This window comes from Sphaerodactylus townsendi, linkage group LG06 (assembly GCF_021028975.2).
Source record: "Sphaerodactylus townsendi isolate TG3544 linkage group LG06, MPM_Stown_v2.3, whole genome shotgun sequence".
In the NCBI taxonomy this organism is placed as follows: Eukaryota; Metazoa; Chordata; class Lepidosauria; order Squamata; family Sphaerodactylidae; genus Sphaerodactylus; species Sphaerodactylus townsendi.
The window spans coordinates 29,997,529-30,022,933 of NC_059430.1; the positions used below are offsets into that span (position 1 = coordinate 29,997,529).

The 25,405-nt window shown below is 46.0% G+C and overlaps 1 protein-coding gene across 2 annotated transcripts in view; it reads left to right on the top strand.

Annotated features, from left to right (window-relative positions):
• The window catches only part of DENND2A (DENN domain containing 2A), a 91,707-nt gene that overhangs the window by 63,248 nt on the left and 3,054 nt on the right, over positions 1-25,405 (top strand). For both annotated transcript variants that reach the window (XM_048500671.1, XM_048500672.1), the window contains exons 9-18: positions 138-325; positions 921-1,030; positions 3,921-3,990; positions 5,095-5,172; positions 6,279-6,419; positions 6,636-6,784; positions 17,702-17,879; positions 19,772-19,813; positions 20,792-20,909; positions 24,082-24,321. In XM_048500671.1, the coding sequence (XP_048356628.1) occupies positions 138-325; positions 921-1,030; positions 3,921-3,990; positions 5,095-5,172; positions 6,279-6,419; positions 6,636-6,784; positions 17,702-17,879; positions 19,772-19,813; positions 20,792-20,909; positions 24,082-24,321 (1,314 nt within the window). The remainder of the gene's footprint in view (positions 1-137; positions 326-920; positions 1,031-3,920; positions 3,991-5,094; positions 5,173-6,278; positions 6,420-6,635; positions 6,785-17,701; positions 17,880-19,771; positions 19,814-20,791; positions 20,910-24,081; positions 24,322-25,405) is intronic.

Genomic DNA, 25,405 nt, shown 5'->3' on the forward strand with positions numbered 1-25,405 from the left:
CATGGCATGATATAATAGCAAAATATTCAGACTGTGATGCACATATTGTTATAAAAAGGCACTGCAATGCATTGAAGGAATGGTATACAAAGCTTGGTTCATGTGAAGTCCTGTCTTCCTGCCCTGTCTTTGCACAGCTCACAGCCAGCGCTTGGTTCATGTGAAGTCTCGCTTGAAACAAGCCCCCAGGTACCAAACCTTGGAGCGGGATCTGATTGAGTATCAAGAGAGGCAGCTCTTTGAATACTTTGTGGTGGTGTCGTTGCACAAGAAGCAGGCTTGCGCTCCGTATGTCCCTGAAGTCACACAGCAGTTTCCGTTAAAGGTGGGCATGAGTTTGAATATTATCATAGGCTTCTACCCTTTTGAGTTGGACACTGTACAGACACGTCGTAGTTTTTTCAATGGGATGGGAGTCATCTTGTTTCAGGGGTGCAAGTAGGCTGGTGTACCAGTAAGAAATTGGCCAAAGTGGTCACTCCTAGCTTCTGATCCAGCTTCTCCAGGAGAGACTATATCAGTAATCAATCAAGTTACTTTTACTTCCGCACGTAGCAATATTTTTGAGCAACCAGGCAACCAGTTAAATGCTAAAATTCCTCTGAAAATGTGAATGCTGCCTCTGATGGGGCACTAACTAGTATCAGGTTTAGTTCCAAAGATCTTGATACAAGCTGAAATCAACTAGACGAAAGAATGCTTAAGTTTGGATGGAATCTGACAGGGGGGAGGGAATATGGTTCAGAATAGAAAATGTGAAGGTCAGGTGAGCCAGACAAAGCAGCTCTTGTTAATCTCTTCCAGGCAGAAGCTCAGTCTCTGTCATCATCTCTTCGTTTTATCACGGAGAAAAAAATACTTGACGCCGTTTCACCCCCACCTGCTAATCAAAAACATTCCCCTTTTTCCTTTTGCTCCAGCTTGAACGTTCCTTCAAATTCATGAGGGAGGCTGAGGACCAGTTGAAAGCCATTCCTCAGTTCTGCTTCCCTGATGCAAAAGACTGGACTCCTGTCTGCCAATTTACCAGGCAAGTTCACAGCAGTGCCTTCCTTTTCCCCTTGCGGTGCTCCTCAGCGGAAAACAAGAGACGAATAAGGTAGGCCCCTTCTGCACATGCAGAATAATGCACTTTCAATCCACTTTCAATCCAACTGGTTCTGGTGGGTTTTTTGGGCTGTGTGGCCATGGTCTGGTGGATCTGCATTTGTGGCTGGCATCTTCAGAGGTGTATCACAGTATTCCGTCTGTGATACACCTCTGAAGATGCCACCCACAGATGCAGGCGAAACGTTAGGAACAAGATCCACCAGACCACGGCCACACAGCCCGGAAAACCCACCAGAACCAGTTGAATCCGGCCGTGAAAGCCTTCGACAATACACTTTCAATCCATTTTGCAGCTGTGCAGAATAGCAAAATCCACTTGCAAACAATTGTGAAAACGAATTGAAAGTGCATTATTCTGCATGTGTGGAAGGGGCCACATTCTCACATAAACTCACTGATGAAGAGGTGTCTTCCCAGAAGGGCAAGGATATTAATCAGAACTGTTTTCTTGCTTGAGCAAACCAAAGTACATTTCATTTAGCATTCTTTCTCTCAAGCCTTAGTTTAGCCTTTGGGAAGCTAATTGGAAAGCACAGCTGGCCTGGCTCCTTCTCTCTTTGTTTCACTATGGGGGCATTCAAAATTTTATGTTTATTAATACTGTTTTGTACCCTACTTTGCAGTAGGGCTGTCGATTCCATCTTAGGGCATTCTTGGAGATTTAGGGGGCAGGGCTCGGGAAAGGCAGTGTGTGGGGAAGAGAAGGAGTCCAGTGGGGCTGGGATGTCAAGAAGGCTGCCATTTTGTGCAGGAGAGCTGATCTCTGTGACCTGGAGGCCAACTGTCCTTCTGGGAGAACTCCAGGGCTCACTTGAAGGTTGGTAACTCTACTTCACAGTTTGGCTTTCAGTTGGACTCACAGGAATAATACATAAAATCAAGCAATGCAAATAACAGATGTTGTAATGCAAATGCTTCTGGAGGGAAGGAATTCTCAGTGGAGGTGGATCCAGGAACAAAGGAGGCTGATTTCTGCCCTCTTTTTGGCCCCCTGAGTGGCAGTTACAAGTTATGGGGGGGGGGCAGCTTCACTGTGAGCTAGCACAGGCTCCCAAACGTAGATTGCATTCCTCTTCGTTCCATCCAGATACAGTCCTAACAAATGACAACAAACCATAAGACTTACTGGATGACATAGATTCCCAGAATTTTGTCCTCCTTGTCCTCCCATTCTCTTTGTGGCAGGCCCAGATCATGACACAAAGAAGAGTTGTGCATACCTAATTATCCCATTTCTCCCCCACCCTCCCCACACCATACCACTTCCTTCTGACTAAAGCAGAACAGCCCCAGAATTCTTCAGGTGTGGATGTGAGTGGGCCAAACCAAGTGAAATGTGTTTTCTTCTGGACACTGTACATGTGTGGTTTGTTAGTCTGAAACCAGCCTTCCTGCCCTATCTTTGCACATTATCTTCCAAGCCCAGGCAAATGATAGCACCCCTTCTCTGACACACACACACCTTACCTTTCATTTGCTCTTGTTTGTGATGGCCCTGCCCCCTGGCAGAAGATGCTTGATTAATTAATTTAGTTAGAAAATTTATACGTTGCCCTTTTGCCCAGGCAGGGCGTCAGCTGTCCTTCCTCACTGAACTGTCGCTTGCTCTGCACTCCTCTTGGAGGGAAGCTGCTGTCTGGGAAGGATAATACACATAAAAGGATCTAGCTAGTTGTGCATGATGGGAATGAATGCATCAAGGGAATGAATGCATCAAGAGCCAAAGTTGGTGCTTTCTTTTTTAAAAGTTAGGTCCGGGTCCCCTGGAATTTGGATTCGATGAAGTCACCTTCTCCCCCAACCCCACAGCTGCAAGGAATGAATATTTAAAATATAGTAGACAACATTTAGGTTTGGAATGCCTAGAGCAGGGATCTGCAACCTTCCTAATGCCACCACCCTTTAATACACTTCCTCATGTTGTGGTGACCCCCAACCCTAACATTTATCCATTTTACTGATGGAGAACACTGATGCAGAGAATCTTAGGCGACCCCGTGAAAGGGTTGTTCGACCCCCAAAGGGGTCCTGATCCACAGGTTGAGAACCACTGGCCCTGAGGAAGGACTCCTCTCCCCCCTCTGCCTGCCGGCCCGCCCATTTTCCATGCTGAAACAGAACTGCACTGTTTTTCTGTTTCATGTGCACACAGAACCAGCATGGTGTAGTGCTTAAGAGCAGGCAGATTCTAATCTGGAGAACCAGGTTTGATTCCCCACTCCTCCACCTGAGTGGTGGAGGCTTATCTGGTGAACCTGATGTGTTTCCCCACTCCTACATTCCTGCTGGGTGACCTTGGGCTAGTCACAGTTCTTTGGAATTCTCTCAGTCCCACCGACCTCACAAAGTGTCTGTTGTGGGGAGAGGAAGGGAAAGGAGCCACCTTGAGTCTCTTTACAGGAGAGAAAGGTGCGGTATAAATCCAAACCCCTCCTTCCTCCTCCTTTACATAGAACAGCAAAAACAGGGAAATAACTGTCCCTCCCCCAGCATTGTTATAGCACAGAGAACAGCTGGGGTGGAGACAGGAGTCCTTCCTCCTGCAACAGCAGCATTCTGAGCCCAAACTGGCTCTGCTGTATTTTTAACAGCCATTCCCTGCAGCTGCTGTGATCCTGTGAAGAACCTGTGCTGGGTCCAGGAAACCCAGAACCAACTCTTTAAAAAAGCAAGCCTCTCGTTTTGCCCTAAATGTACGCGTGGGAAAATCACATCCGGCTTGGCTCTGAGAAGATCAAAGCCTTGCTGCGGGTGTGTGTTGAGTCCCCCCCCCCCCTTGTATTTATCTCCTGTTCAATTCTTTGTTTCAGCGAAACTTACTCTTTTGTCCTGACTAGTGAAGATGGCAGCAGAAGATTTGGATACTGCAGAAGGCTGCTGGTAACTATTGACGGTTTTCTCCTAAAAGAAGCACAAGTGTCAGAAAATGGGGAGGCCCTTTTTTGTCATCAGTTCCCCTGATGTAGAGAGAGTAAAATGAACAAATCTCAAGCAATAGAACTCATATAACACCAACGTTCCTTGTTTTGCGTTCTCTTATAGCCTGATTCTGTTTTCTGCAAACTCTCGAAGGACAGGATTACTCCAAAAGTTACCAAGTAACTATTTTGAGTCATATATACATGCGTGCACACACACATACACACACCCCATACATATCTATGTATGTATTCATTAGCATTGTTAGTCAAAGTCACTTATCCAGTGGAAAATCTGTAAACATGTCTGCAACTCATTCAGGATACTACCATATGATAGCCCTATTTAAGCAAATAAAACATGTTTTTCTCAGTGGAAAACGTCACGGTTTCTTTCCACTCATGTAAATGATTTATTTGGAGATCCTGAGAAAGAGGAACAAAACCAGCACCTGTTTCAACCCATTCATGTCAAAGACTTCTTTTGTTGTTGAATCATTCGCTCTGGGCATATTATATTCCATTCAGATCTTTCCATCGATACATTTTTACCCTTTCTCCAAGAAACTACCTGAATTTGGGCTTCCCTATTCTAATCTGATTCTGCAATAGCTGTTCCAGACTGGCTCTCAGTGGCTCACCTGGGCTGCTTGTGAAATGGCTCTACAAATATTATGTTAAAGGGGGAGGGGTATTTCTGCAGCGTCACTGCCTAGATTTATCTCACACTTAAATCATGGTTTGACAGATGTTATTACAAAACGTAAAGGTGCCATTCCAGGTTTGTAACCATGTCTCTGCAGCCATTTTCCTCCTGAAGTTGCACATTTTGAACACTTAACATTGTGTCAGTGGGCCTCTTATTAAGATTTTGAGAGAATTGGAATCTGCTTGCAAGCATACTATAGTCATGTGTCCAAGCATCTGCAAGGAGGACTAGAAGCTAGTTTATGTTTTTATTGAGATAAAGAAGACGGCACCTTGTATTGAATGCAGTCTTTCTGTCGTTTCTGGTTAATTAATATGTGTTCGTGTGGGCCTGTCTTATGTTTGTCCCTTTTGAAAGCCCAGTGGGAAAGGGAAGCGTCTCCCTGAAGTTTACTGCATCGTGAGCCGGCTTGGATGCTTCAATCTCTTTTCTAAGGTGAAGGCAAGTGGGATTAACTATGTGGACCATGGAGAGGAGGGGAGGCTGTGCTGGGCAGATGCGTACCACCCAGGGGGTCAAATTTCCCTGGACTGCAGCCATTTAGCAATGTGGGGGGGAGGAAAATCATCCCCACACCCCTCCTCCTTCCCCCCCCCCCCCGGGTCCATACACTGACTTTAAGACCTGGTGCAAAAACAGTTATTTGATCATGGTGGGAAAGGGCAGCTGCCCATTCGGGGTGGGGGTGGGCAGCAGAAAACTCAGATTTTGCACCGGGCTACATTTTCCCTGGTGCTGGGCAGCTAGTATTTGAGGAAAGTGGAGGGGGAGCAGGGAATTTTCTCTAGGTGCAGACCTTCCCCAGATAATTCAAGGGCACTTCTCTGGACACCTCTTTGTTTGACATACTGAGTGGTCATTATGAACAATCAAATGGACGTATGGCCCTGTGTGTAGATGTCAAAATGAAAAACCTCTTTGCTTTAAAGTGATAGTTACTGTTTGATGTTAAGGACATTGTTACAATTATTAGGAGGTACGGATGGCCCAGGCTGGCCTGATCTCATCAGAGCTTGGACACTAAGCAGAGTCGGCAGGTTAGTATTGGATAGGAGACCACCAAAGAAGTCCAGAATTGCTATGCAGAGGCAGCAAATCACATCTGAACGCCTCTTGTCTTGGAAACCCTACAAGGGTGTCCATATCCAGCCCTCCAGATGTTCATGAACTACAATTTCCATCAGCCCCAGTCAGCATCTGGAGGGCCAGAGTTGGACACCCCACTCTACAGGGTCACCAGGATTGGCTGAAACTGGATGACTTTGTACCACCACCATGTGAAACATAATAACTGGAGAACTCTTTAGGTACTTCAAAATAGTCTTACAACACTTCCAATAGCAAGCATGGGAAGCTTGTTATTATTAACCCCACCCCCTTTCTCTCTTGTGGAATTTCTGCCATTGGAAACCAGGGAAGATGAAAAGGAAGGTGGGACCCAAAAGAGAAGGGAGAAACCCGAGTATGAAAACCTGGACCTCTTCTGTCAAATATTCTCTGTCATAAACTCATCTCCACATTGTTTTTCCTCTGCTTTTCAGATCTTAGATGAAGTGGAGAAAAGGCGGGGGATTTCTCCTGCGTTGGTGCAGCCTCTCATGAGGAGCGTTATGGAGGCTCCTTTTCCTGCTCTGGGCCGAACAATCACCGTCAAGAACTTCCTGCCTGGCTCAGGGACAGAAGTAAGATCAAGATGAGGTTGAGGGGAAGTGGGAGGGCACGGCTGAGCTCTGTGCAAAGTTTGTGCAAAGTTGCATGAAATACAGACAATTTTTTTGCCTTAGCGGAGGAGAAGGTGCCGGAAGCACATCAGTACTAGAGTAAAGCCTTTACACCACCATTCCCACCACACTGTCCACTGATTCAGTAAAGATGAATCATTTTATCTTTTATTTCAGGTGATAGAATTGCGTCGACCACTTGACTCGAGGCTTGAGCACGTTGACTTTGACTCCTTGTTTTCCTCACTCAGCATTCGGCATTTAAGCAGAGTCTTCTCTTCCCTGCTGCTGGAGAGAAGGGTGATACTTATAGCAGACAAACTCAGGTGACAGTCTTTGCTTTATGTATTCCTGTTGGGGGAAAACATTAGGATCAGACCTGGCCTGGGTCCCTTTCTGACCTTATTCACTGACCTTTATTTGCTGCTGTTTCTTACAACTGATAAAGATTATCATAGATGGCCCAAATTTTAGATTAGCCACCCCTTCTTTTGGTCTGTGTGGGTAGAGAGAAAGTAATTTCTCTATAATTCCTGGAGCCAAAATGACTTGAAGTTTCTATAGCCCTGTGTTGTCCATATACACTAATGTGCAGAGCCAGTTGGAGTGATTCCATATAAATTGCAGCTGGAATGTATAGCATGATTCTGTCTCCCCCACCCCTGATCTTTTATGGGAGTGTATATCTAGCCAGATACTTGGGAAGCTGGGGAGAAAAAAATTAATCAAGAGGAAGCCTCTTTTCCACTGTACTCCAGTTGCTTGCAGACACTGAGTATTGCTATTTTTCGCTTAAGGCTCGTCTGGCGATATATTGCGCAGTACTTAAATCCTGCACTCTCATGCATTGGACTTTCAGAGACCGTGTGGGAAAGTCTTATCTTATATGGCTGTAATTTGCTTTATGTGGGCTTTAAAGTGGATTAGATGATTTCATGGAGGATAGGTCTATCAACAGCTATTAGTAATAATAACTAATGGACTCTAGATGTTTAGAGGCATTCGGCAGATACCCTTGAGCACCAGATGTTGGGAATAAACAGGCGAACAGCCTTCTTTCGAGTCGAGTCCTGCTTGTGAGATTCCAGAGGCATCAGGCTGGCCGTGGATAGATGGAGCCTGATTGCCGGGCTAGATAGACCCTGGTCTGATGTGGTAATGCAACTCTTATGCTCGATGGTCCTTCCTTTTTGTTCACGAGTGATTAAAAACAGTCCGTTTCCCACCCACACCTTACTAAAAGGGGCCCAGGTCTTTTTAAGGCTTTCTGCAGCTGGTGCCTGGCAAGCTGCCACCTCTTAAACACTTGAGGATTGAGAGAGCCTCGTGCATTTCTCTCTCTCTAAGTCAGCAAAGGCTGAACTTCACAGATGAGTAATGATGCTTACGAGCACGAGATCGAGTTTCAGCAGCCTACAGTACCCCTGAGCTGTCTGTTTTCACAATTCCCAGTAAGTCCTGCAACATCCACAAGGCTGAAGGGAAGGGAAGGGAAGGGAAGGGACACTGCAGAGGCCTTCTGTCATGATAGGTGCCAAAGAATTTACCCGTCCAGCAGGTTTTGGAAAGCGGGAACATAAGAACATAAGAACATAAGAACAAGCCAGCTGGATCAGACCAAAGTCCATCTAGTCCAGCTCTCTGCTACTCGCAGTGGCCCACCAGGTGCCTTTGGGAGCTCACATGTAGGATGTGAACGCAATGGCCTTCTGCGGCTGTTGCTCCCGATCACCTGGTCTGTTAAGGCATTTGCAATCTCAGATCAAAGAGGATCAAGATTGGTAGCCATAAATCGACTTCTCCTCCATAAATCTGTCCAAAGCCCCTTTTAAAGCTATCCAGGTTAGTGGCCTATCACCACCTCCTTGTGGCAGCATATTCCAAACACCAATCACACGTTGCGTGAAGAAGTGTTTCCTTTTATTAGTCCTAATTCTTCCCCTCAGCATTTTCAATGAATGCCCCCTGGTTTCCTCATCTAATGCCAGTGAGAAAGAGAGAAAATTTCTCTCTGTCAACATTTTCTACCCCTATGCATAATTTTATAGACTTCAATCATATCCCCCCCTCAGCCGCCTCCTCTCCAAACTAAAGAGTCCCAAAGCGCTGCAGCCCTCTCCTCATAGGAAAGGTGCTCCAGTCCCATCAATCATCCTTGTTGCCCTTCCTCTGCACTTTTCCTATCTCCTCAATATTCCTTTTGAGATGCTGGCTGACCAAGAACTGGACACAGTACTCCAAGTGTGAGTCGCACCACTGTTTTCTTTATATAAGGGCATGACAATCTTTGCAGTTTTATTATCAATTCCTCTTTCTAATGATCCCCAGCATAGAGTTTGCCTTTTTTTTCACAGCTGCTACATGTGCATTGAGTTGACATTCCCATGGAACTATCAACTAAGACGCCCAAATCCTCCTTTCCTGGTCTGTGACTGTTAGCACTGACCCCTGTAGCGTGTATGTGAAGTTTGGAATTTTTGCCCCTGTGTGCATCACTTTGCATTTTGCTACATTGAACTCCATTTGCCATTTCTTAGCCCACTCACCTAATTTATCAAGGTCCGCTTGGAGCTCTTCACAATCCTTTGTGGTTCTCACCACCCTACATAATTTGGTATCATCTGCAAACTTGATCACCACGCTACCCGCTCCTACTTCCAGGTCATTTATGAATAGGTTAAAGAGCACTGGTCCCAAAACGGATCCTTGGGGGACACCACTCTTTACATCTCTCCATTGTGAGAACTTCCCATTTACACCCACTCTTTGTTTCCTGTTTCTCAACCAGTTTTTAATCCATAGGAGGACTTCCCCTCTTATTCCTTCATTGTTGAGTTTTCTCAACAGTCTCTGGTGAGGAACTTTGTCAAAAGTCTTTTGGAAATCCAAGTAGACAATGTCCAATCGGCCACCCTCTGTCCACATGCCTGTTTACACCCTCAAAGAACTGTAGTAAAGTTCAGAAGACAGGATTTGCCTCTGCGTGCCATGCTGACTCTTTCTCAGCAGGTCTTGCTTTTCTACATGTTTTATAATTTTATCTTTAATGATAGCTTCTACTAATTTACCAGGAACAGATGTCAAACTGACTGGCCTGTACTTTCCCGGGTCCCCCCCAGATCCTTTCTTAAAAATCGGTGTGATATTTTCAGCCATCTTCCAGTCTTCAGGGATGGAGCCTGATTGTCAGGGATAAGTTGCATATTAAAGTGAGAAGATCAGCAATTTCATGCTTGAGCTCTTTTAAGAACTCTTGGGTGAATGCACTCTGGGCCAGGGGATTTAAAGTAACATTTAGTTTTATCAATGGCTGCTGTGAACTTCTTCCCATTCCACCTTATCTTCGCTAGTTCCTCGGATTCATTCTAAGAAGTTTGGTTCAGGTGCAGCAATGTTCCCCACCTCCTCTTGCGCGAAAACAGACGCACAGAATCCATTCAGCTTCTCTGCAATCTCCCTGCCATCTTTTAGCACACCCTTTGTCTCTTTCATATGTCATCTAACGGGCCTACCGCTTCCTTTTGCTGGCTTCCTGCTTTTGATGTAAATTTGAAGAACTGTTTGTTGCTGGTCTTGACGTTCGCAGCCATGCGTCCCTCATAATCCTTTTTTGTCTGCCTTGCAGCTAGCTTGCTTTGCTGTTGCCACCATTTGTGTTCTCTCTCATATTCTTTTCATCAGCCAAACTGGACTTCCATTTTCTAAAAGACATTTTCTTTTTTTCTGATAATTTCCTCAACCTCTCTTGTTAACCATGGTGGCTTTCTTTTGGACTGGGTGCTACCTTTTCTAACCTGTGGAACACATTCCAGCTGAGCTTTTATTACTGTGTTTTTAAATAACCTCCAAGCATCCTGGACAGTTTTGACTCTCTTGATTTTCCCTTTCAGCTTCCCAAGCACTATCCCCCCTCATCTCTTTGCTAAATTTCCCTTTCTGAAGGCGCAACAACTACATTTCTTTAGTAGTTGCCACTTGTTCTGCATGCTGAGATACTGAATCTGGATGTTACTGTGGTCGCTGTTCCCTATCGGCTCAACAACACTGACTTCCTGCACCAGGTCCTGGGTCCCACATAGAATTAAATCTAGGATCACCTCTCCCCTGGTTGGTTCCACAACCATCTGCTCTAAGCCACAGTCATTTAGCATATCCAGGAATGCTCTCTCCTTACTATGACCTGAACATGCATTTTTCCAGTTTATATGGGGATAGTTAAAATCACCCATTACCACAACATTTTTGTTTTTGTTGGCCTCTCTAATTTCAGGGAAAAAGCGGCACTGTCAAGTAGACTAGGAGAAAATGGAGCAGAGACTGACAGAGCACAATAGCTGCAGGCTGCATGATCAGCAATCTGGGGGGAAATCTCTGCTTTGAGCATAAGGGGAAAAAAATCTTTCTAGCCCTCACGGATACAAAAATTTTTTTTGAGACGCCTGGACCCCAGGGGACTCCATCTTTTTTTTTAGTTTGTGGGCACATTGGGAATTCTGACATGGCACGGTGGGTGCAGCAACAGCAGGAGGTGGGATTGGTATGTGGGTCTAGCACAATAGCACTAATCTCAGAACATTAAAAAAGGCACCAAAATGCTCTGTGAAAAAAAGGGGGGAGCGTGATCCTTTCAGAAGCAGCCCAAACATTTTGGACAGCCAGTGGCGAAGCCACCAGGGGACGGGGTGTGTGCGATGCACCAAGCATTCATTTCTAGTCACAGGCAGAATTCCCCTCCCCCCATTAAAGCCCCCCCTTCTCTCACAGCGCACTCACCCCACTTACTTTCAGGAATGGAGTAGGAGTCAGGAGTTGCTCATGTTGCTTGGAGCCTGGTGGGAACTACAATTCCCAGGGGCTCCTGGGAAATGTAGTTCCCACCAGGTCCAGGCAACGCAGGCAGGCTTCCGGACTTCTTCTCTGGCCTGCTCCTTTCCTAAAAGTAAGTGGGAGGGGGAGCGCGGGGGGGGGGGCACCGTGGGTGGTGCTGTGCGGGGGTGCGTGTGCAAATGCCAGAGTGTGCACCGGGCGCACTCTGGTCTAGCTACGGCTCTGTGGACAGCAGACTGCAGCGATTCAGAAGTGCAAGGAAGAACTGAAAATGGGAGAAAGCCGTTTTCATTTTAAAAAGGCTGAGGCGTGGGATGCCAATGAGGCATAAGTGGCTTTGTTGAAAAAGTTTTTTTAAAAAATCTGTTCGCAACCAGGAGCCACAACAATTGTGTCTAAAATCACACAAAACAACCAGTTGCTCAAAGAGCACTTTGAAAGAGGGGGGGGGCACTTTGTTGCGACTATGAAGGTCTATTTATTTGGATTTCTGTCTCACCCGTTTTCCAAGTTGCTCTGAGGAGCATACATCTCCTTCCCAACTCCATCTTAATTTCACAACAACCCTACTAACTCTGTAGTTTATAATGCCAATAAAGGCTTTGGAATTGGAATTGGAACAACCCTGCAAGGTAGGTTAAACTGAGCGAGAATGGATGACCCAAGATCTACCTCTAATCTTCCTGGCTCTGAGGGGTGGATTTGAATCTGGGATTTAATTTCTATCTCACTAGCTGCTCATTTCGCTTTAGCTCCCCCCCCCCCCCACTTTTAAACTAAGACAGCTGTTTTAGGGTGCTTACCGGCTTAGAATACTAGAAACAATTAAAGAGCACATGCAGGTGACGGGAAGGCGGATGCTGGATCATACTTGTTGCCCTGCTCTGCTCTCTCTTGGATACCAGCCTGCTTACAGTGCAAGTTTGTGCATCTGTGCATATCTTTGTGTGTATAATCCAAGGGTGCACACGTGTGTGTTTCATGGAGCCTCCTTAGTGGCTATGAGAATTGATTGCCAGATGTTGTGTGATTTGTGAAGCATTTTTTGAACTGAGCCAATAAATATACAAGTGGAGTGCTTTCGTTATTTCCATCTGCAGAATGAACAAAAGAGGACTCCTTCCCTGTTTTTTTCTCTCTCTATCCTTATGTAGAGATCTGTCGCTGCAAACCTTGCCAAAGGAAAAGCAAAGAATTCTTATGCTATTCCTCCCCCCACCCCCACACAAAATTTTGCTATAGGAACCAGAGAAAACATTCCTTTTCATTTCGGGAAAAGTGTCTTCGTTGGGAGTGCGGAATCCATTCTATTAATCTAGTAATCTTTGCGTACACTTCATGGTCCAGAATTTATCATTGGTAGGAAAAGACTCCAACAGCCCATGACCGAAGTAGATTGGGGAAGACAAGGTGATTTACTTTGGAAAAACTTAGTCTATTTTAAAGTGTCAGATTGATGAATAGGGGGAGGAAGGAAACAATCCTCAATACTCCTTATCCTGGAACTTTCCCAAGAAATCGACTGAACCATGAAAGTGTTTTATTTTATTGTAAAAAAGACCAGTTTGACATTACAAAATAGAATGGTGATCAACAACAAAACATCTAGTCATGATCTTCAGGTCACTGGGTCATTTAAAATGGGGTGTCTTCTAAAAGCCTCTGCTGTTGGGCTTTCACTAGACACCAGTCGTTTAGTGTATGGAGTCTCCTGGGGTCTCTTCAAACCCAGTTATCAGGTGTGTAGGGAGCTGATTTGCAGGGAGGAAAAATTTCTGTGCATGTCATCTTCTTGATCTAAAGCAGGGGTGTCCAACTCTGGCACTTCAGATGTTCATGGACTACAATTCCCATCTCCATGCCAGCAGGGGCCGATGGGAATTGTAGTCCATGAACATCTGAAGCACCAGCGTTGGACACCCCTGATCTAAAGTGAGCAGAGCAAAGATTATGTGCACAGACCTGTTCTTGCGCTGCTTGCTGCTGCTGTGGCAGAGGTGAGTTTTCATGTTGCAGGATAGATGGCAGCCTCTCTCGGAAATGATCCCTACAATGTTAAGTGATAGAGGATGGATTCAGAAGACTTCTAAGCCCCTAGACCTAATGCTAGTGAGGGTTGCTAGTTCTGATTGGGAAATACCTGGAGATTTGGGGGGCGGAGCCTGGGGAGGGTGGGGTTTGAGGACGGGAAGGACATTAGTAAGTATAATGCCATAGAGTCTACCCTCCAAAGCAGCCATTTTCTCCAAGGGCGCTCTTCTTGGTCACCTGGAGATCAACTGCAATAGCAGGAGGCCTCCAGATACCACCTGGAGGTTGACAACACTAGCTGCAGCATGAGGGAAGTTTTGAGGTCAAAGGGAGTGTTGTTCCTACCTCCCGAATTTCTTTTTACAAGGGTAGGTATGCCCTACCATTAGCAGACAAGCTTGTACCAAGGCGCCTTCAGTTGTCCACACTTGGAAACAACTTTCTCTGACACTGCTACAGATTAAATCCCTGCTTCATACAGCAAGTCGGTAATGCCTGACATATGATCTCAGAAGATTTTAGGATGGAAGTGCAAGTTATCTCAGTAAATGCGTGTTCCATACTTGCATTTGTCAAACTGGCAGGGAGGCATTTATAAGAGGAAACGGGCAGAGGCATATCCAGGGAAAATGTAGCCCGGTGCAAAATCTGAGTTTTTTGTCCCGCCCTCCACCCCCCGTATGGGCGGCTGCCCTTCCCCACCAAAAATGTTTTGCACCAGGTCTTGCAGTCAGTGTATGGACCGGGGGGGAGGAGGGGGTCGATTTTCCACCTTCCACGTGACTAAATGGCCACAACCCAGGGACATTTGACCTCATATGTCCCCCTGGGCGGTACGCCCTGGAAACAGGTGATAGGGAGAGCTGTTTGACTCTTCCCATACCTATTCAGTCTCTCCTGCTAGTGTCCTCCCCAGTGGTACTCTTAAACCCTGCCCCAAATTATTTCTAGTATCTGGTCCTGGTGGGAGAAGTGAGTAAAAAATCTGGCATGCACCTCCTTGTGCACACCTTCTCCCTCTCCATTAGCATCAGAAGCAGTCACACCAGAGGCGATCCTCCCATTGGGCAAAGTGGGCAGTTGCCCAGGGCGCTCCCTTGTTGGGGGCGCAAAAACTACAGGTTTGTGGGATTTTTTGTATTTTCAGTGTTTTTCCGGTTTTGGCCTACAGAGGGTGCAGTTTTTAGGCTGGCAGCACCAAAATTTCAGAGATGTTTCGGGGGACACTCCTGATGCTATCACCCAGGTTTAGTGAGGTTTGGTTCAGGGAGTCCAAAGCTATGGACTCCCAAAGGGGGTGCCCTATTGTTTTCAATGGGAGCTAATAGGAGATGAGGCTACACCTTTGAGGGTCGATAACACTGGACCCCCTGAACCAAACTTCACCAAACCTGGGTGGTATCATGAAGAGAGTCTCATAAAGATACCCTGAAAGTTTGGTGCTGCTAGCTTAACAATTGCACCCCTGACATCAGGCACCCCCCAAATTTCCCCAGATTTTACCCCCCCCCCTTGACATGGATTTAAACGGAGAATCTGTGGTCCTCATTTTAAGCATTGAAAGTGATGCTGTTTCAGGGTGGGGGAGAATCAACCCCAAAATAGCATCACTTTCAATGTTATTTAAACTGGGGACCCCAGATTCTCCCTTTAAGGTGGATTTAAAAGGAGAATCTGGGCTCCCTAGTTTAAACACCATTGAAAGTGATGCTGTTTAGGGGTGGATTCCAGCATCACTTTTTTAAACTAGGGTAGAAATTTGGGTAGAGCAATTTGCAGGAGGGTCCCATGGCACGGTGGTAGGCTACAGTACTGCTATCAAAGCTCTGCACAAGACCTGAGTCCGGTCAGAGCGCAAGTTGGTTTCAGATAACCAGCTCAAGGTCAACTCAGCCGTCCATCCTTCCCAGGTCGGTAAAATGAGTACCCAGCTTGCTGAAGGGAAAATGTAGATGACTGGGGAATGCAATGGCAAACCACCCCATAAACACAGAAAGCATCTTGATGTGACATCCCCCAGTGGGTTAATAATGACCTGGCACTTGCACGAGGGAGACCATCTTTACCTTTACCTAATTTGCAGGAAAGATTGGCCTCAGCTGTGGACTCTCTGTCTCTTCTCACTGGTTTTTAAATAAAAGGAGCGGGCCTCAATGTATGGAAACCAGATTCCTGGCTGCACCGCATGCACTCTGAATATCAACAACCCCAGTTTGTTATATATTTTAAGTCCACACTCAGCAAGTATCATTCTTCCTCCTTTTTGCATATCTGCAGAAGTTGTTTCCAAATCTGGGGGATTTTCCCCTCCCTCCTCTCCCTCCCATTCGGTGTAAATTCCCTCATGGTGCTTAACAAAAGCCAGCTGTGAGCGGTTTCCGGGCCATACAATTCCTTTAGGCTCCACTGTATATCTCCCTTCCCCTCCTCTTTCCGTTCAAGGTCTGGCTAATAAAACCAAATGACGTTATGTGCAGAGTTCGGTAACAGATGAGCCTCCCTAGACAGGCCAAAGTGCTTGCAGCCCTATAGAACTGACGAATTGCCAGGGCCCGGCCCACTCAGAGCCTTTTGTATGGTAATGCGCTGCTGCCTTCTTCTGATGTGGCAGAAGGGAAGGTTCTCTGGCAAAACCTTCCTTAGAAGCCGCTGAGGGAGAGTTTTTTTTCTTCCTCCACCTGTGAAGGGAGCTTTGTTCATGTCTGTGTTTTTAAAGAATGAACTAGAAGTCTTCAGAATCCCCAAACCCACTTAGCACGGTTCAAGTGTGGATTTCTATGAAAGTGTAGTAGTACACTTCCACATGACTGGGGTTAGGGAAGCAGCGCCCCCCATGATCTGGAAATCCACGTTCATTTGGCCCTCCCTTCACACCACAGAATAAGTCTAAATTTTTTTCATTTCTTTTAGCTTTAGAAAAGAAATTGTGTATATTTATGGTGTTCAAAGAGAAACATGTCGATATTGTACAATACTATACGTATATTTTATGCATTTCTGAGTTGCTAAACTTTTTCTGGGTCGTCTGCTGGCCTCCGCATGAGGCTTCCACAAAACTCCCCCAAAATCTCCATTTCATTTCTCATGATATCTCCTGCGATATATCAAAAACGCGATGGGGAAGTCGCAATGTGGAAGGGATAACTGTACTTACTCCCATTTTTCAAAATAATTATTAATTAGGCTCAAGAGTTTATGATTGTTTTTCCCACAGCTTTTTTGCAATGGCAGGGCAGTGAGTCTGATTAATTGGAGAAGTCGGATGCCGATGACGGCATATTCTTCACTGTACCTGTTCAGATGGGAGCGGGAAACCTGTGTAGAGAAATATATAGGAACCGACCTACGCACACTGCTCCACTTAGACTCACAGCTCCTAATTAGATGCATTTAGGGACTTGGCTGACTGATCTCGTATCTCCCAGTGTCCCTCGTTCAAGCCATTCCTTCTGCCAGCCCTGCATGTTTCGCCCGTTCCCATTTTATTTTTTGAACTTAATTTTTGCTTAGAAGTAGGAGCAGCTGGAAGGCTACAGAAGGGTGTGGGTCAGTAAGGGTACTTTCAAACAGGGTTGACCCTGTGTGTCATGCTGAGTGGGCTTGTCCTTATTGGCAATTTAGTGCACAGAGAAATGGTTAATACACTGATTAAAAAGATCAAAGAATAAATGTTTATAAGGGAACTACATTTAGGCAGTGGCGTATCTAGGGAGGAGAAGGGGGGTCATCTGACCCAGGCACCATCCGCCTGGGTCACATGGGGGTGCATTTTGAGGCCCCTCCCCCACCCCCCTGCTGGACTCCCTGCCAAACTCCCCTTGCTGCTGGTACCAAAAAAGCCTTTTCCAGGGCGCGCAAGCGGCACAACGTCCCTCCCTCCTGACTTTATCCCTGGCTTACTAGCCAGGTGGAGTTAGCCTAGTGGAGAGGTGATATGATCTATCCGCTGCACTGTTTTCATGACCTGAAAGCGTTGAGGGAGGCAATATTTGCCCTACTAGGCGCTTTGTTTGTGCTAATGAAATACATGTAGGTTTCCCAAACAGGGCAAGGAGCGCTACCTCTGGGGCTGTCTCAGATAGGCATCGGGGAGAAAGTTCAAGCCTGTGTGAATCCCAAATTAGTAGAGAAGGCCCCCAGTTTTCCAGCTCCTTCCTTTACAGCCAAGAAACATGATGTTGAAACTTTAAAAGCATGCTAAGATTCTTGGGAAGCCAGGTACCACTTCAGGGGTTATGCTAAGCACTAGAAGTAGAGACCAAGGTGGTTGTTATTTTCAGTCACACTAGAAGCAGAGACCAAGGTGGTTGTTATTTTCATTTTGTGAACAGTGCAACAGGCACTGGAGATTTTCAGGCTAATTATTGTGTGTTCTTCCTTTTCAGCACCTTGTCGAAATGTTGTCATGCCATGGTGGCACTCCTTTACCCATTTACGTGGCAGCATACCTACATCCCTGTGCTTCCCCCATCGATGATTGACATTGTGTGCTCCCCAACCCCGTTTCTGATCGGTCTGCTCTCCAGTTCCCTGCCACGCCTCAAGGAATTGCCAGTGGAAGAGGTAAGACCAGGATACTCTGGAGAGCCAGAGTAGGCCGGTGGATAAAGAGTTAAGTCCAGAAGGTCTGGGTTCAAGTTCTACACAGGCGGATGATATAGGGCAAGTCATTACCTTACTAACATTGAAGCACCAGGGTGATGCTAGGCTGTGTTTTCCCAATAACTGGAGCAGCCACAGCAACACCAAGCTAGAAACAGTAGGGAGTTCCTTGACAAGAGATTCTCGTGAACAGGAGAGGATCAGTTTGACCAATACCATTTAAGTGCTGTGGTTGCTATACCTGGCTCTGATTCCACAACCAGATGTGCTAATGGCCAATTGGCCATGCTGGCAGGGGCTGGTGGGAATTGTAGTCCATAACATCTGGAGTGCCAAAGGTTCGCCACCACGGCGCTAAGAGGATCAGTCATCACTGGTATTGATAGCCTAGTCAGGGGTCTGCAACCTGCGGCTCTCCAGATGTTCATGGACTACAATTGCCATCAGCCCATGCTGGCAGATTGCAGACCCCTGGCCTAGTACAAGGATTGTGGTGACCCATTCGGATCCCTGAAAAAGTTCTTCGTTATCCCAGTATGTATCCACTATGTTAATAAACTGAGGTTAGTGAGATTATTTTTGTAGTTCTCTGTGAGCACAGTGGTGGTAGGCAGAGAAGGATCCAAGATTTAAAGACCTTGTTTCTCTCGAGATGGTATTTTTAAGCTCCGTTGCTTTATGTTGCATACCAAAAGCACGTGGCAAACATGCTTGAAGACCTGCCAAGCCCAAAATGGGCTCCGCTTGATGGCATGCCGAAGGGCTTCCTGCTTAATTGCATCTAAGCACGTCTGAGGAGCTCCCCACCTGCCTGCCTGCTGAATGCGTGCTGTGACGAGCCTGCATTCCATTGTAACCCTTTCCTAGTTAATGTGCCCAAGGTGGAGCTATGTCTTTTGGGCTGAATGCAACATGCCCACTAAGAAATCTGCTGGGGACAAAGCAGTAATCCTAGGGATTTGCCCTCCTTCCTGTCTCCTCCAAGTCACCACTTCCTCAGCTTAGAAACTCAAGCTTCCTCTCCTATCATGTACCTTCTCTTCTGTATAACTAACCTGCTTGGTGCATGTGTATTCGGTTAGTATTAGGCTGGGATTTTTCCTGTGGCACCTCCATCTTTAATCGCCTGTTTATGCAAGACCGGGAAGCAATCAGGGCTTTTGGGTCCCGATGGATAGCTGGGTTGATCTGAAGCTGCAGAAACCAGTTTGAGTCCAGTCGCACCTTTAAGACCAACCGAGTGTTGTTCTTGGTATAAACTTTTGGGTGCATGCAACTGCAACATGGACGGGAAGCAGCATAAGCAAACTGGTCACTCCACGCTACATACATAAACAGAGGTATATTCTGCATACAACTTTTTGGCTGGCCTCCCAAGTTATTCAAGTCACAGGAGTGCCCTTCCACGCCTGGTGTTTCAAGTCCCTTGCTTGCCTCAGTGCTTTGTGCGAAGCTCAACCTGAGAGCGAGAGAGAGGAGCACGCAGCTGCCTCCCCGCTTCGCTGCATCAGTTTCTCCTTCCCTGCTGGGCACAAGAACCTCTGTGGTTTCTCAGAAGGAAAATATCTGTGGAGGAAGGGAAAATGTGTGCAAGGAGCAGAGCAGGCCGGGTGGGGGAAGCTTTGTTGTGTTTTGACCTGCCATTTTGTGGTTTTGTGGTGAAGGTCATAAAGCTGCTCCGGGATTGGTCAGGGTTTCATATCTCTTTGCGGCTCTGTGGGATTAGGTGGGGCAAGGCAGAACTTTCCCTTCCAAAAAGGAAGGAGCAAGACACAGTGGTGTTGAGAAAGAGGGGCAGTGATCTCTTTCCTTCTAACATTCTTCCTCTTCTTGTGTGTCTTTGTCTGAGGCAGGTCCTTGTGGTCGACCTTGTTAATAATCGCTTCCTAAGACAGGTAAGAAGAACTTTTTTCAGTCCTGTTCTTCTTGTTTACTCAAGAAGAACTTTTCCCCCATCCTTTTTTTCATGTTTACTCAAAATGAAAGAATAAATACTCCTAATCCAGGATTTGATTTTTTTTTGCCTGTTATTTGTAGTCCAGTGAGAGAAACCAAGGCGGGCAGTGGGGGATACGAAGCAGAATCTAGAGACACTCAGTAGTTACTGAAGTGAAAGTTATTTGTAGGAGGCATCACTTTCCGCAACCTGTGTATACTTTTCTGCATATGTCTGTATATTTCTGTTCCTTCACAGAGCAATAATAGAACTGGTGTACTCAGGACTGGATCCGAAGCTAATGAATCCAATCCTCCCTGCTCTGTGGTGGTGGTCTTTAAGACATTGCAGGCTAACCCCTTCCCATGCAGAAATGGACAAAATATGCATATCAACTAAACTGTGATGTGGGCTCTAGAATAGTCCTGAAGGGAAGACGTCCACATTCCTTGGCAGTATCCCTTTGCAACTGCTGTGTCCCTCTCTTTGGCCCCTTCTGCACATGCAGAATAATGCACATTCAGTCCACTTTCACAATTGTTTGAAAGTGGATTTTGCTGTTCCGCACAGTAAAATCCAGCTTCAAAGTGCATTGAGAGTGGATTGAGAGTACATTATTCTGCATGTGCGGAAGGGGTCTTTGGCTTGGTTTGTGCTTTGGCTAGTTGTGACTATTCTACAGAGGCTGTTTTGAATTTTCCAAGCAGCGCTTATTAGCCTGTAGCAAGCCATTCAAATACTGTGATGAACTAGGATGACCATGACCACCTGGATGCAGATATTTTCTGTGGCTGAAAGTCTTTGCACAGAGTCGGTACAGCGTACGCCAGTCCCTCCCTGGGTCTCAAAGCAGTTGTGTAAAAGAAGCGCGGGTTTTGTCACAGTGGGTTCCTAGAGTGTGATAGTCTTATGTACATAAGTTTTATTTTCTTTTAAGATGGAAGATGAGGACTCTATTTTACCTCGCAAGTTGCAAGGAGCTCTGGAACACATCTTGGAGCAAAGGAATGAACTGGCGAGTGACCAGGAAGAGGGCTCTCACAACGGCAAGCAGGGTATGAGTTAGAAATCTGATTTCTGAGTGGCTTTAGAGTGGGGAAGTAACACTTGGGCTTGGCCATGTGTTTGGAGGTGTGTAGACCAGTGCTGAACCACGTTGAGGGATTGGAACACCTTCCTTGTGAGGAGAGGCTGCAGCGTTTGGGATTCTTTAGTTTGGAGAGGAGACATCTGAGGGGGGATATGATTGAAGTCTATAAAGTTTTGAGGGCTGTGAATCCAAGGGCAAGTTTTGAGGGCAAGTTTTGAGGGCTGTGAATCCAAGGAAGGCTGCTGGACCGGATGGTATTCCCGGTCGGGTGTTAAAGGAATGCGCTAACCAACTGGCTGGTGTTTTTACTGGGATCTTTAATCGATCTCTATCCCAGTCCACCATCCCATCTTGTTTGAAAGCTTCCACCATTGTTCCACTACCAAAGAGATTTCCTGCTGACAATCTTCAGGATTATAGACCAGTGGCACTCACCCCCATCATCATGAAGTGTTTTGAAAAACTGGTCCATAGGCATATTAGTTCTTGCCTTCCAGATACATTTGATAAACATCAGTTCGCATATCGGACTAATAGATCTACGGAGGACGCCATTGCCATTAGCCTCCACACTGCTTTGACGCATCTGGAACATCAGGGGAATTATGTGCGACCGCTTTTATGCGGACTTTAGTTCAAGATTTAATACAACCTCGCCACAAAGACTGGTGACGTAAACTCGTGGATCTTGGACTCTCACATTCAATCTGTTTGTGGATTAGGGACTTCTTGTCTGGATCGCTCCCAGAGGGTTAGACTGTAAAATCCGGCTTCCTCAGTTCTTAATTTAAATATGGGAACTTACAGGGTTGTGTGTTGAGTCCTTTACTGTTCACCCTTTATACATATGACTGTACTCCTGTCTATCATAGTAACACCATTATCAAATTTGCTGATGACAATAACGGTGGTGGTGGGGCTCATCTCTGGGAGGGATGAGTCTGCCTATCGGAATGAAGTGGACCGGAATTGCTCTCATGGCGCAGGGAAAATAACCTGGTTCCTTAACACTAACAAGGAGCCTATAGTGGACTATAGAAGGTATAGCTCAGAAATTCAGCCCTTGACTATAAAATGGAGATCAAGTGGAGCCGGGTATTAGTTTTTTAAATTTCTGGCGCGCAGGATTAAAGAGGACTTGACCTGGGGCGCATAGAGACCGTCATGTGGTTGTTAAGAAAAGCGCCCAGCAAAGACTGTACTTTCTGAGACTTTTACAGCTAAACAACTAGATGGAAAAACTGCGTCCTTTTACCGCTGTGCTATAGAGAGTGTCTTTAACCTAATGCATCTGTGTATGGTTCTCCAGCTGCACAGTGGCTAACAGGAAGGCGCTCCAGCGGGGTGATCACTACTGCACGCTGATTATCGGCTGCCCTCTTCCCTCCTTGGAAGAAATCTATAATTCCCGAAGCCTAAATAAAGCCCAAAATATTCTGAGGGACCCGTCTCATCCAGCACACTCTCTTTTCAAACTGTTACCATCTGGCAGACGATACAGGGCTCTCAGAACTAGGACAAAGAGGCTTAGAGACAGCTTCTACTCTAGAGCTGTGGCTATGCTAAACTCCGCTGCTTCATATTGATGTATTTGGGGCTGTGTAGGGATGGGTGGAGGAAGGGGAAGTGAGGATGATGTATGAGTCTGAAATTGTGTGCATCGAGGAATGCTGCTGTAAATTTCGTTGTGCGTGCACAATGACAATAAAATGCTTATGCTTATGCTTATGCTTATGCTTATGCTTATGCTTAAAATTATGCATGGGGTAGAAAATGTTGACAGAGAGAAATTTTTCTCTCTTTCTCACAATACTAGAACCAGGAGGCATTCATTGAAAATGCTGGGGGGAAGAATTAGGTCTGATAAAAGGAAACATTTTTTCACTCAACATGTGATTGGAGTTTGGAATATGCTGCCACAGGAGGTGGTGATGGCCACTAACCTGGATAGCTTCAAAAGGGCTTGGACAGATTTATGGAGAAGTCTATCTATGGCTACCAATCTTGATCCTCCTTGATCTGAGATTGCAAATGCCTTAGCAGACCAGGTGCTCAGGAGCAGCAGCAGCAGAAGGCCATTGCTTTCACATCCTGCATGTGAGCTCCCAAAGGCACCTGGTGGGCCACTGCAAGCAGCAAAGTGCTGGACTAGATGGACTCCGGTCTGATCCAGCTGGCTTGTTCTTATGTTCATGTAGAAACCCCTTGTAGCTTTTGCGAAGCAGCAAAAAGACTGAGCAAGAGAAGCACTGTCCCCACTGAATAGTGAAAGCTGTTTTCTTTGCAGACATTAAAGTCCCTTTTGAAAACGTCACAATCCTCTGAAGACATGTTCGAAGCTAGTAACATACTGGCAACTGGTCATCTTGAAGGTTCCCAATATTGTACTAAGTGCAGTGGGGGGATTGAGCAGGTTTGCACCACTTTGGCAGAACCAGTTGTTAAAATGGTGCTTGTAAACAACCAGTTGTTAAATTATTTGAATCCCACCACTGACTAAGTGTCTGTGTATTATTGCTGTAGAATGACTTGTGCTGTCTGTGTCTAACAGCAGACTTTGTGCCTAGAGCAGTGGTTCTCAACCTGTGGGTCGGGACCCCTTTGGGGGTCGAACGACCCTTTCACAGGGGTCGCCTAAGACTCTCTGCATCAGTGTTCTCCATCTGTAAAATGGATAAATGTTAGGGTTGGGGTCACCACAACATGAGGAACTGTATTAAAGGGTCACGGAATTAGGAAGGTTGAGAACCACTGGCCTAGAGCATGTGATCAGTTTGTAAGACGTTTTGGTGTCGGAATTTGAATGAAACTTGATTCGAAGCATTTACGAGACATTGTGTCAACGTCACTAATTTAGTAGAAATTGAAAGTATTCAGTCATTCTGATGGCCAACTGCTTTTGCACAGTATTGTGCAATATTTTGTGCAGTTTCTACTCTATTTCACAACCCCCATACTTTTTTCATTTGCACCACTCATGGCAAGGCTGGATCCACCCTTGCTTTTCCAACAAAGTGGTGGTCCCAACCTGGATAACAGCACAGTTCAGTGAGAGGGTTGTGAAGCAGCTGTTTGCCATCTGGCATTTACTGTTTTGGTCTGACTCTGCTGTGTTTTATGCCACGATTCTTCCCCAGAGTCCAGCCCCTTGAATGAAGTGGTGTCAGAGGCATTTGTCCGCTTCTTTGTGGAGATTGTGGGACACTACTCCCTTTTCATGACGACCGCAGAGAAGGAAGAAAGGGTCCTACAACGGGAGGCCTTCCGGAAATCGGTCTCTTCCAAGAGCCTTCGGCACTTTCTCGAAGTCTTCATGGAAACCCAGATGTTCGGGGGCTTTATTCAGGAACGAGAGATGCGGAAACAGGGAGTCAAAGGTGGGACTTCTGCTGTACGCTGACGATGCTGCCATCTTATCTCCATCTCCCATTGGTCTTCAAAGATATCTGCAAGCTTTTTTTTATTACTGCGAACAAAATGAACTGAAGAAGTCAAAGATGGGAGATAAGAGGAGAATCGTGAGATGGAAGATACCTGTTGACTGACAAAATCTTAATTGTGGTCTTAAGGACAAGAAAGACATCTTATTTCATTTTGTCCCCCTGTTATTTTTTGCTTTAAATGTATAAGGCACTCGGAACAGCAGACTGGACAGTGGAGACTTGTCTGCCCAGTAGACTTCATAATGAAGCATGGAAGTGATCCAGTTCTGCCGTTACATCACAGTTTTATTTAGACATATATACCCTACTTTTCTCCCTTACAACAAAACAACAACCCTGTGAAGTAGGTTAGGCTGAGAGGGCGACTGGCACAAGGCACCCAGCAAGCTTCCATGGCAGCGTGGGGATTCGAACCTGGATCTCTTAGGCCAGCACTTCAACCAACTGTATCATCCTGGTTTCCCATGAAATGATGTTTACTGATCTTTGCCAAAAAAAAACAGAACAAAAGGGATCACTTGTTGCTGGAAGGAATAGTAAACATCCCCTAATCGATGCCTGCCCCAGAATGTAAACAAGCATGCCTTGAACAATTGCGTCTTGTCCTCCACTTATTTTCAGCATGGTGCCAACTGATTTAACCAATAGAAGTTTTAGTAGGTTCATCTGGAGGCCACAGACCTTGCGGGCATACCTGGGTTCTGGGTGACAGCTTGTACTTACACATGAATATACACAGACACACAGCTGTGAGCATGATGAGATAGATCAGTGGTGGTGAACCTATGGCACCAGTGCCAGAGGTGGCGCTCAGAACCCTCTCTGTGGGCACACGCAAACAGAGTCACCCCCCCCCCCCAAGACACACACACATCTAGGCTGGCCTGGGCCGCTGGGCTCGATTATTAGCATTAAACCTAAGACCAAGTTTTGGGGAAGCAGTGTAGGTAACCCTGTTAAGCGCTATTAAACCCCACTGATTTTCATGCGAAGAATTAAAGTGCGATCCTTTACCTGG